Genomic DNA, 13200 nt, shown 5'->3' with positions numbered 1-13200 from the left:
AATCTAATTTAATTGCACCTACCTTCATCTAGGAGAAAAGTTAATTTCCCTGTGGTGTTAAGCACTGTTTTCCAACCTGTTGCTTGCAAACCTTTGAATGATCTCCAGGAATAATTCAAGGGCCCACACACGGCAATTGAAACAAAAGAAGTCTGTGAGAATACTAAAATCGGTACGTAATCTGGACAATTTTGATGGAACCACAGTGAGCAAGATATTGAAAATCACTGACCTAGAGAAAACCACAGAGGTAGCTGTCTTGCAGAGGAGTTCTTCAGGAATTATCCAACACACAGAGGCTTGGCATTTCAAAGGAGCTTACATTTAAGTCTCCTTTGAAAATGTCATCCTAAAATCTGACATGGGAGTGGACAAAAATCAATCTATTTTCCAGGTACGGATTAAATTGAAGGGAACCAGTTTGAAAGCAGGATTTTAAAGGGAACAGAGCTCAGAAACTGCATGCATTTGTGGAAAGGGAAAACATGAGTCACGTTTACTGGATTTGGAAGGTTAACGAACACTTGGATGTCCCTTGTGTACAAATCACACCTCAGCTCCAGACTGTGAACGACACAGGTGAGAAGCAGAGATCACAGCAAAGAATTTTCTACACAATATAACTTCAAATGAATTTTGGAGCTTATGCCTGGATGCCAGGGAGCTAGTGCTCCTCAGAGAGTTTAGTTCACTAGGAAATGAATGAATTATCTTTTTTTTAAGTTGTCAACAAATTTGCTTTTATTTAAGGAAACAGTTCTGGACTTTTCATAGGAGAAGGAGATAGGGAGATAAGACAGTACACTATGTTTTATTCCTGGGGATTTTCCTACGTATTTGAGCAGGCAGCCTAAACAAGAAAGAAACCTTGTTTAGAAAACCAGGATCTTCTCCATATGAAATAATAATACCAAAGAATAAAACCAGGAGAAGAAAAGATGGAAATGACCTTATTCTAGTCTCAAAGATGTGGCTGCTTTTCTTTGTATTTTCCATACTTGTCTGATTCTTTTCACGGGTTTCAGCTTTTACAGTAACTCTCCTGTACTGTGGTCAGTCTCCTGTACTTTTCTCCCTCCAGATCATTTTGTACATGGATGTGTCTTCTAGTGTACCTGCCACACTCTAGTTTGGATACCTTTCAGAAACTTGAAAGCTTGTCAACAGGTGGTAGATAAAACTCTCAAAGGAAATATGAAGTCAGTGAGCATAGCAGTGGTAGGGAAATACATAGAGGAAGGTGCTCTAAGCAACTCAATGTGAGCCATGAATCACAGCTTGAGAATAGCTTTTTCAATGAACTGAGGTTGAGTCTCAGAGCACTTTTCTTCTCAGCACCTTGGAGAAAACAATACAACTAAGCAATAGAGAAAAAAAAAAAAAAAAACAAAAAAAAGAAATAAGAGGGCACTTGGTTCAAGAGCAACTTGGACTCCTCCTTCCCTAAGCAGCAGACTAGCAAGCGCTGTCCATGGTGACAATGAGGGAAAATGAAAAAGAAACTTCTTTATGTACGTATTTGGGAGAGTATTTAGCATCCAAATTTCATACAGAATATATTTGTCTCTTTGTTTAGCTAGAACTGACACAAGTGACCCGTTCAGCTTTATGAGGCATGAATATGGCACTTTCTTCAATAAAAGGGCAGGAAATTGACGTTGCTTTTTAAATTTTTTTTAAGAAACGCTTTTAGACACCCTATTACTCCCATTCTTTTCAACATGTTATTATTGCTGAAAATCATTCATATGCTTCCAAGAACAGTAACTGCCACTTGGGTCTCAAACTCTCTCTTTCAGATGTTGCATGTGTTAAAACTGGCTGATTGCTTACCTTAGATTTGTGATCTGATGTTAGTGTCTGAATTTTAGTTTCCGTTTCTTTCTTCAATTCAAGACAATTACTTCCTCTAAAAAAAGGAAAATTGCAAATGTGTGCCACAAGTTAAACATCTTCCCATTCAGTCAGCTCTTACTAATTAAAATGTTAATCAAAGTTGAAGTGCTGCAGCGTATTGGAATGAAATTATTTCTTCTGGCAATTTATTCACAACTTACAAAATATTGTTGGATTAATGATCATTCAATTCAAACACCACACAATTAATTCTAGATTGGCCCAGCAATTATTCTGTTGCTCAGGATATGTCAAGCATCTCCATTTATGGTACTTAGTTCCTTTTCCAGGCTTAAAATACCTTGCCAAGAGAAACCGGTTTCTGCCTGAAAACTTACAAGCATATTCATTGCTTTGCCCTGATTTTATCCTCTGTTTTAAAAGTAATTTTTGCTACTTTTCTTTTAGTTTGAGGCAGAGAAAAAGAAGTCATTTGAATAACTACCTCACAGGGCAATTTGGGCATACTAAATTTGAACGCCTATTGAAAGTGTAAGTGCCCCTCTGTGAGAAAACAGAAGTGAATGGGTTGCAAAGAATGGAGCCTCATTACCCTTGCAGACCACACCAGCCCATGTGGATGAACGCAAGCCATTAGATACCTTCTATGACTTGGAAAGCGGCAAATGTTGAAGACAGCCCCCACTCCTGCAATAAGCCTTATACAGCACGGCCTTTGTGTTTGGGTAAAGTTAATGGGGTTGAATGCAAGTGGCAAAGCTTGTTTAATGCAGGAGGAGTGCATGATTCTAAGGAACAGGCTGGTAAAATGCCTGCAGAGGGCCCATGCTGAAGCTCCCCTGATGAGCCTGTGGGTTAGGAGATGGATGACTTCTACCTCTCACCCACAGGATTTCCTTCCCTAAGCCCAGTTACTTGGGCCGTGCACTGGGTGGGACGGATGTACAGAAAAACTATTCCATTGCAGCTACAACAGGAATTTCAATTACTGTCTCACCAAAGTCAATAAATTTTTGAAGGCTGACAAGCTCCATCTTTACCAATCTTCTTGTTCCCTTTTTTGCAGTGAAGGGTTTTTACAACAGAATACAAATTCACACATTGGGAGTCTCTGGTTTTTCGTCTGGAATAATACAATATATTGAGAGGAGTCTATTTTAACATCACTGTAATATTGCTGTGTCGGATCATCCACTGATATAAAATGGTGTAACTCCACTGAGTGGATGGAGCCACATTCATTTATCATCTGAAGCTGGCCCTAATAAGAATGGTTATTGCTTGACTGCAGTAATATTAATCCATGTTTGCTCTAGAAAAGGAGATTTATGAAACTCTTAACAAGTTTAAATCCTATTTTAATATCAAAGTACTGCTAAACTTACGGAAATTAGCAGAAAATTTTATCATCAAACAGTACCAGGAAAGCCCTTACTGAAAATAGTAGTGTGATGTGCCTTGTGTTCCCAAGGGCCACCAGAAGGACTAGTCATTTATTTTCTAGTCACAGCAAGGAAATTTTTGTAGAGATTTCTAACACTCATTTGACACTTCAGAAGTAATATAAAGGCATAGAGACAGGTTCTGACCACTGTTACCTCTGCCTGAAAAAAAAACAGCTGGAAAGAAGGTGTCTCTGATTATGCGTGTGGGTAGCTGCGGTCACAGTCTGGCTATAATTCATATATGATGTGTCACACACTATGAAAGAGACTACTTCTTAGGTAAATCAAACATATTTTATCCCAAATTAGCCTAGTTGGTTCAATCACTGGACTCTTCAGAATCCCAGACATCAAAACCACCAGCTGATCCCTTCTCTGGAATAGCAGCTTTTATTATATCTCAAGGCAACTTTCAGCCAGGCTGGACATAATGAGAATCGCCCCCAACTGCAGTGGCATAGTCCATGGCTAAACCATCGAGTCACAGCTGGGAACAAATACCCAGAGACAGCCCAACCCAACGTCACATGTCCGTGCTCACATACACACATACGCTTCAATTTCTGGCCAGTCCCAATAAATCAGAAGGACCTTTATGTACCCTCAACTCCATTTCAGAGTGGGAACACGAGCATACATATCCCCATAAGTCTCTCTGAGATTTGTAAGCATTTGAAGTGTACAACACAAATAGCGCAGGGAGCAAAATCCTATCCATCTGTCAGTGAATGAGCATGTGATTAGAAAATTCTACTTTGCTGAACAATATGCAGTTGACATTTGTCACACCATGTGGCAGAAGTGGACCACAAAAAACTGCACAACAAAATCAGAAGAGGACGTCTTCTATACACCTACCAAAAAGCCTTTTTTTCAGGAAGTATCTGACAATTTCAGTATGAATGCCTTGAAAACACATTTTACATGTTCTTTTACAACTTTTATTGCTTGTAGAAGGTTCCAAAATGATAGCCAAGGAAATGGAGCATGTCCTGTACTCACTGAACCCAGGACCCCTTATTCATCAGATTATTTCAGTTCAACAGTCTTTAAGTCTCAACCAATGTGTTCGCTTTTAAGCATGTCCTTAAATATGCCGCACAGTTGGGGTGAAGAGAAGTGTATGCATAAGCACCTTGCTGAATGGGCTTTCAGGGCTGCATACACAATGTCCCTGAAGGAAGCCCTTAAAACACTCTGAGACAGAATTAAAAAGTGTTTTCACAGAAAGTCTGTGCTGATACTGGATTCAACTTGGCTGTTAATTAGATACCAATAGGTATTCTTGTAACACTGAATAGCCATCAGATGACTGAGAACTCTGGAGGCCATGGAAAGTCTGGAGTCATGGCAAGGAACAGAATTTGGCTGTGTATTTGATCTGCTTCTGGAGTGGTCATTTCCAACTTTTTTTAACTTTTTATGATAATTTAAAACTATCATAAAGGCTTTGGCATCCATGAGAGAAGTGTTATAAAACTAAGAAAAGACACTGCAAGTAGCCAATGAAGTGATCTCCTACTAGGAATCAAATTATCAACTACTTTCATACTTGTCCCATTTGGGGTTACTCTGGAAAGCGTTGTTACCCAGCGCTTTCCACTATTTACTGCACAGAGACAGCCATTACCACCTTTAACTTTCTGACACACCTTCATTTGCTGTTTTGCCTGGACACGCAGAGGCACGGGCTGCTTCTCAGGCCAACAGGAATACTGATTCATGACTTCTGATACGAGATTCTTAAATACCAGAGCATGGGGAAGCCTTTCTCCCCCCACGATAATTATGGCACAATGTCCAGGGCTTAGTTCACTGCCACTGTAGTAAATACCCTGACTGTAATTATATATCCAGCTATATCAATAACCTTCTGCTGTGTTATATTCAACGGAAATTGAATCAAAGCTACATTAATTTATTTAGTCCTGTAGTTGTTCGTCTCTCTTTGGAGTAGTAGTAATTTTCTGGAAGAACTACTTGGATTAGAAGTATTTGGGTGCTTACAGTTTGCCTTTCTTGGACAAAAACAACCAACATGAGCTTTTTAAAATTTGTGAGCTTTTAATAATTCAGTGAGGAGAATTCTCCTTACCTTGTTTACTTCTGACAGTTCTATTATTTCTGTTCCATTGCAAGTTTATAACATGCACACTCAAAAACCACTGCCATTCCAAATAATTTATAAAACAAAAAGTATTTGTGGAAGAATCCAATGCCAAAAAGGCATCTATATTCAGTATTCAGTGAGTGAGTTGGTTGCCAGTTGCTGTTGCCAGCTGACAACAATATGAAATTAAGACTAACTATTAGCATAGCTTGATATAGAACTAAATACAGTAATTCCTGCTTTAGGTCACAGTATTATAGTGTAAACTGCTGTCTCAGTGAAATGCCAGTCATAGGGCGAAAGGTGGAGAGAAGAAACTGCTGCCAGACTGCGTGATTGCAGCAAGGCAACAGCAGGTCCTGCTACATAATTCCAAATGGGACTGTAAGAGGGACACTTGGTTAAAGTCACCAGTATCTTCCAGGAACTTTTCTGGGACAATTAAGAGATTCACACAGATAATATCCCAGGCCATCAGCTAGTGCAAAGCAAAACAGCTTCACGCAAGTCAAAGGAGTAATACTGATTTATCCCAGCTGAGGATCTGAAGGTTTTTTTGTTAAAAAGAAACTTCAACTTGACAGCACAGCAAAACTCTATTATTCTAAAACGTTCAGGATTTAGAAGCCAGTTTTTCCCCCAAAATCAAATCATTGCTACTTTCCAGTCATTAGAGCTCTTGAGGACCTTAGTCTGCGCTCACTGAATACAACAGTGGCATTCTCTGGGGAATGCAGTGAGATCAAATCAGACCACAGAAATAAAAATTTGAGGTAACTCGTTTGCTTTTACTTTTAAAACTCTGATAGTAGAAGACCACAGAAAGGCAAAGCGAGTACAACTCTTATGGCCCACTGCTAGAGCCTTCAAGCAGCTTATACTCAGTTGAGGCAGGATGCTGGTTGAAGCTGCAATTCATTCATCTGAATGACCTTTTTAGGAATGTTTTATTCCAGACCACAAAAGCATAAAATCTATTTTAAGTCCAAAAAAAAATTTTAAAAGAATATCTTACCCCTTCTTCTTGATTGCCTTCTCTAACATTTTCTCGTATGATACCTTTTCTTTATCATATTGTGCCACTATTTTGTCAATTTGTGTGCAGTGCAACTTCTGCATAGCGCTGTGCTCCTGGAAAACAGTAGGACCTTACAATTAGGTTGCTGGATTTTTTATGTTTAGTTTTCTTACAGTGTAAAAATATCAGTGTACGAACAAGTAACTTTGACAATGGAATTTAATCTGGTTTAGCCATCTGGTATTAAAGGTTCCAGATATTCTACCACAAGCGCTAAAACATTTCTTCTTTCTTTGAAAAATGAAAATCTGTAGTGGACCTTAAAAATATGGTATACCTTAAACCAAAAGAATGATGGGAAAAAACAATCTTTTTGAATAAATGTCTGCTTAAGTGCAATGTAAAAAAAACAGATTTACAAGCTCAGATCATATCATTCAAAGTTACTTAATGCAGAGAACAAAACTCAGCCCAGTCCCCCCTTCCTCTACATATCTCACACTGAATACAGTGCTAGCTCCTTAGCCACTGCAAATCAAATAGCTCCAAGTCCAAACATTAGCTAAAAATCAAGTCATTAACAACTGACATTCTGAAGATCTGGCCCATGACCCCTAATGACAGCAGCAATCTTATTAAGAAATTCCACCTTGCTGCAGAGCGTCTCCCTTTGCAAGCGATAGTAAGCTGTGCAATATGACTTTCAACTGCACATGAAGGCTGCAAATAACCGCTGCTCCCTGTTTTTTCCCCCCCAAACAATACAGCACATGTGGATAAACTGGACATACAGGGCTACCTGTGGAGTATTACACATCAATGCCAACCTGCTGTCACTACTATAGTTATGTGACTTGCATTGATGAAGTGGCAGAGGAGGTTATCTATGGAAGGGGAGGAAAAAACTGTTCCTGTGATGAAAAGATGAATCACTAATGCGTGTTACACACTTGGGTCTAGCATACAGACAGTTCCTTTCCATTACAAGACTGTACCAGGACCAGCACACTTCACTTAGTGCTTACATGTAGACTTCATTATTGCACTTGACTTCATATTCTCCTTTATCAGAACAGCTGCTCATAATGATGCAAATATTTAACTACCACAGAGAGCACTAAATATTAAATTTACATTACAATAGGAAAAACTGTTGTTTGTTCATTTGTGTTATTTTATTAATACCCAATTGCTCCACATTTTATCAAGTTGTGACAAAAAGCCTTGCATTAATTCATATGGCCTCTTCCAGGACTTTATCTCTATTTTTGCATTTATTCTACCCTTGCTATTCTACTGCTCTTTGTTATTATTTTCTATACACCTGTGTTTGCCTTATCACTGTTTCTTCCTCTAAAAATACTAATTAAAGACTTTTACATTCACTTTTACTAAAACATTAATACAAATGTTGTGATGCTTTTAAAAATCTAGCCCTGGGCTGTATCCGAGCACTCCAACATCTGCCAAGCGCTTCCCTGGGGAACACGTACAGCTTCCGAATTTTGTACTTCGAGTGGGGAACTGAATTTTCTGTTCTACAGAGGATTTAAAGGGAAACAAATAGACTCCATCAACGTTAAAACATGCTAGCTTCACCAGGGAGTATTTACACTGACTAACCAGGTAGGAAAAAATACGGACAGTGAAAAGAACAACATAAGCGTGACAGCACCAGCCAGCCACAGGCGAAGTGACTGAGAGCATCTCTCAAACTACCCACTCTCCTCTAGATGAACAGAACAACACAATTCTTGCTATAGAAGACTAAGCGCAACCATTGCAAAGCATGAGACATCTGCCCACTCATGTGACACTCCTCCGTAATCTGGGAGGGCACATCACACAGAGCTAGAATCCCTGCTTTTCCCTCAGGACAACCATGATTTAAGCCTTCTCTCTTTAGCACAAACACACTGTAATCTTTTGCAGACTCCCCTCTGCTGCTACTTACTGCGCATACACAACTCTCTCTTGTATCTGAAACAGATATATCGTGGACCAGATCCCCCTCATTTCCTTCCCTGGCTCTCCTTCCCATCCAGTTCGTGGAACATGCATTTGTTTGTGGACAATATAAACAGAGCTGGAAGAGGAAGATCAGCTACTAGCAACCTCCACATGCATGGCACAAAGAGTAGTAGGAGTCAATTCCCTTGAATTATATGACCTTCAGCCCCTGGAACACTATTTAAAATGGGTTAGCTGATGTGAGTTTGATTTTCTGTCTGTGCTCAAAGGAAAATTCATCACAGCTAGATGCTGCGTCCTGAACTTCTGTCAAGATTCTAAGAAATACGAGTGGTTTTGTAGCATCTTAAAACACCCATGAGTATGTTTTCAGATGCAAACAAAGTTTCAGGTGGTAACGTGTTCTAGATTAATTCAGAATATGTTTGCAGATAAAAGGCTCCTCAGCTAGGTCTCTCATGATTTCCTCAAGTCCACTGAATTTGCAGTTTGAATTCACATGCCTTTTACATAAATATATACACAAATTACATTTAATGGCTATATTACAAACTGAAGCCACAGTTCAGCCAGGGTTCTGAGAGGTCACCTAACTGATATAAAAAGACTCAAATCACAGCAAGACTATCCATGGGAAAAAAGTAAAGAATCATATATAGTTCCACTGCAGTGGGGGGGCAAGGAGGGGCAGAAACCACAATTCAGTCTATTGAAGAGAAGATAAGTAAGTTCCTATGATACAAACTGTTATTCCTGCCTGGTATCTCCCTAAAGCAACACAAATACTCCTGTGTACAACTGAAAACTGAAGTCTGGAGGATTCTCATAACAGAACACAAAAATGAGGAAATAAAGAAAAAGAAACTATCATTTCCAAATCAATAATCCATTTTGCAGAACTTTATTAGAGTCCCATAGTCTTTTTTACTGTTGCTTTTGCATAGTGAAATGGAGATCTTTTTTATGTTCTTTTTTTACTAGGCTTTATTTCAAACAGTACATATATTCAATGTCAATATAAATGTGCAGGAGATGAATTCTGGGATTTATATTTTTGGGTGGTAATTATGCAATTCTGGATATTGTCTATGGTCATATTAAATTCCTTAAGGGGGCACTTGTGACTATCACTGTCTTGTCTGAAACTGCTAGAATGGTGTACCACAATCATCTGTTGTGCTCTTGACTTTTAGAGAATATATCAAGATAATCCCTCACTATCCTTCCTCTTCTGTCTAACCCAAGAAGCACAAAAACTACATGACATCCCTGCAAAATATTAACATTCAGTAGGGGCCCATAGATGCAGGCTGCCAAGAGATTAAATCAGTGACTGAGACTCCTACGTACGCACATCTCCTTGCCTTTATAGCCCATCTACCCGTGATGCCACCCCAGATCATTTACCTAAACAGTACTCAAGAGCTAACTTGATAAAAAAAAGATATAAACCAATGGACATCGTTCAGACCCATCAGCCATTCTGCAGTTGCACAGTAATATTCATACTGAGAGATAGAAGTTACTTTGGGGAATGTAGGCAGGAAATCCTTTACTTCAAAAGCTACACCCAGTATAGGTGTTTTTGTGAAAAACATTTCTGCAATATGCAGAAGCAGCTGGACGTATTATTTTAAAATCACCAAAAGCACAGGTTACCAGACCTAAGATTCATCTGCCACTGTTTTTCAAAAGTCAAACAACAGGAATACTACAGCGTCAGAGGCTGATAGCTTGCAAAATAAGTACCACTACAAAAGCATTCTATTTTGCTTGTTGGCAACCCTATCTACTGGTGTCAAAAAGGTGTATTTCACACGCCTGGATTTTAAACAGACCCATGAAGGACAGAATATTTTTGTTGCTTTCTGTACTTTTGAAGATCTTGCCGCTACTGCCTTACTGTCCCTTAAATAACGGCAGTACTATAGATGATGTAAAAGAACAGAAACCATACACGGGCCAACAGTTTCAAACTCCTCGCAGCAGCTGCTAATCTACTCTGAAGTGACAGAACATGACCGTGATGAAATCTGTCATGCAGACAGAATCCCAGGGGCCTGGCCTTTCTGGTACCAGCTTCTCAGATCCCACTGATTCTTGTGGCACCTCAATAATCTCAGGCAATAAGATAATGCTGACAGTCATTTCTTTACAAGTAACATTTTTTCCAAATGCCCTTTGTGAATGTGAGGACTCTTGAGGAAGCTCACTCATTTCTTGACAGGGAAACTAACTCATTTTTTCCTCTCCCTGTCCCAGCCTATAGGACCAGCTTTGCTCACTGTCCAACAGATGACAAAGAGTTTGCCCTAGGAGTTAGCTACAAAGATTTACATATAATCCTTGCAACATGTTCCCCCCTATAAATACTGTATTTCTCATGGTATCATCAAAGAAATCTGTGTTAGCGTCCCATTCCTTGGCTTTTTCCCCCCTTCTTAAAGAATTATGTCCCACGTTCTTTGCCTATCTGGCAAACCTACACCGTTTTCTCACGGTGACCTGTCTCATTCCAGATTCAGAATGCCGTTAGGTGAAACTGGTTCACAATGCAAGTAAATGGGCTGAGGTTTGGATCATGTTCTTTGCTCACAAGAGCAATAATCTGTTCTTTAGCAATCCCAACAGCAGGACAATGCTACCTCAGTCATACTCATGCAGACTTACCTTTTCAGAGACTAAACCAGTCTGGAGAATATTCACTCTCCCCCCTTTCAGCTCTCTCTTCCTTCATAGCCAGGCCACAAACTAAGCAGAGGACTGGGTTCAAAAACTAGAGACAACAGCTCTGTTGCACAACTGAACAGGTTCTTCTGAAGCAGAGAAACTACACTTGCACACTGACTCTGAAACTTAACTTGCTGTGAAATATTGACACTCTTCAGCATTCACTACAGTTTGTCCTGCCTTTAATTTCTATGTGCTCTATTATTCCCTCACAATCCTTCAGGATTTCTTTAAAAGCATTGTCCTGTCTTTGCAGAGCTTTATAGATGTACCTTTTACATGATTCTCAGTCCTGAGTAAAATCTCAACTCTTCAATATTTGTGAAAAAGTCTAGACTTTGTGAAGTCCAAAATTCTGCATTTTTTTGCAAGCCATTAATCTGACATCAGGGAATGGGCGAATTTAATTTTATCGGCCACAGACCGGCTGCCCAGTAATGGTGATACTAAGAACAGTGGTCTTCCCGCCAATCTGATGACCTCTATCCCACTTAGACTAGATGCCTTATTTTTCCCCCACAAAAGTGAAAAAAGGAACAGTGAAGATTGTACTTTCACCTGCCCAAACATCCTTCTCTTAAAAAAAAACAGATTAATAAAATCACCATCATAAAGTGAAGTCACAGTATGTGATGTGTCTGTCTGTGCGTGTATACAGCCAGTTCTGCCCAGGGCTGCCAGAATAGCTCCTACGCCGCTTAGATCAGAGCTCCTTCTTCTCAACCGGCTCTCTCTCCCACACTTGCATGCATTTGTTTTCCATAACACATTTTCCAAGGCCAACTTTAGATGGAAAAGTATTGGACTTTGCTTTCCTTAAACAACATGAACAATTCCCTTCTGTTCACTTCTTCCTCCAGATCTCTGGAGTGTCTGTGGCTAAGTGAGAGCCAACCTATTTCTGGAACTTTTAAGTTCAGTCTGCTTAATACACAGGCTTCCTCAAGCTGATCATGGATGACTAACTGCATAGCTCTCCTGCTCCATCCCAGCTGATAAAATGCATTAAGAACAGCGATGAGTACACCAAGCACTTCCCTAAGATCACCTGTGAGCAGAAAAGTGTGGCCATATTAGCTCAGACTCTCCTCTCCAATTTCAAGAAGTTGCCCTTACTGGAGCCTTTAGCAAGGCATGCTCTACAGAGGCACTTTCTTGCACTCTGTACTTAAGACCAGCAGGACACAGGCTGCCTCAGACCTAAAATAGCTGTGCTTGAGCTAATGCTGAAAGCCCTTCTGAGTGCACAGCATTTTCAGATTGTGGCTGGCAATTTTTTCCTCAGATTAGAGGAAGCAAGTGCAAGCCTGAACAGATGGATCAATTTTTTAACATTAGCAAGCGCAGTCTTGGCTAAGATATCCTTACACTACTGTGGGTCACACATCAGGGACACAAATCATTGAGTATGGCTGTTTTCTATGTAACCATGGTACCATTTTCATTTGCAAAAGCTGCTATAGCAAACTGCTGGATGTTATCCAATGAACGAGAAAGTAGTGTTTAAAAATAAGAAGCCCCCCAAGGGATCAACCCTATGAAGGTCTAGAAACTGTCCGTGCCCAGAAGTGTGGATAACAGACTCTTTCTTGAGCATGGGCTTTGCACACAACACTAAAATGGAGAAATCACTCATTTCCTTTCTGCCCAGAGTCAGTAAGGAGTCTAAAATGTAACTATTTAATTTTCTTACACAACTTTTAATACTAAGAGCACCACAAAATTGCCAATTATTGAAAGTAATTTCTTCATTGTACATAGAGTCCCATGTGCAAGCAACAGTCATGAAAATAAACACAGTTATTAAAAATGCCCAAGCAACTACATTACATCAGATCTGCAATGAAATCTGCAATCAAAGAGAGCAAGTGAATAACTGCCCCAAAAGCCCAGAATGGATTTGTATGTATTGTCAAAATTCAGCACTTAAGATACTTTCTTCACTTGTTATGCCTCTTTCTGTAACAAGAGCAATGGTTTTCTAATGATAAAGGGCAGGAGAAAATTGGCTGTGATTTTCTAAAGTAAGGTATGTTTGTGATAGTGTTGTACGTGTTTGGGACTTCACT

The 13200-nt window shown here is 39.6% G+C and overlaps 1 protein-coding gene across 3 annotated transcripts in view; it reads right to left on the bottom strand.

The window, feature by feature from the left end:
- Positions 1-13200, bottom strand: part of PLCB4 (phospholipase C beta 4) — a 207317-nt gene that overhangs the window by 16394 nt on the left and 177723 nt on the right. For all 3 annotated transcript variants that reach the window (XM_082306164.1, XM_082306165.1, XM_082306163.1), the window contains 2 exons: positions 6428-6543; positions 1834-1909 (listed from right to left, as the gene is read on the bottom strand). In XM_082306164.1, the coding sequence (XP_082162290.1) occupies positions 1834-1909; positions 6428-6543 (192 nt within the window). The remainder of the gene's footprint in view (positions 1-1833; positions 1910-6427; positions 6544-13200) is intronic.

The sequence above is a fragment of the Platalea leucorodia genome, assembly GCF_965183815.1.
Source record: "Platalea leucorodia genome assembly, chromosome: 3".
NCBI classification, from domain to species: Eukaryota; Metazoa; Chordata; class Aves; order Pelecaniformes; family Threskiornithidae; genus Platalea; species Platalea leucorodia.
The sequence above is the reverse complement of the archived record's forward strand: the minus strand, read 5'-3'. Positions and strand labels throughout refer to the sequence as shown.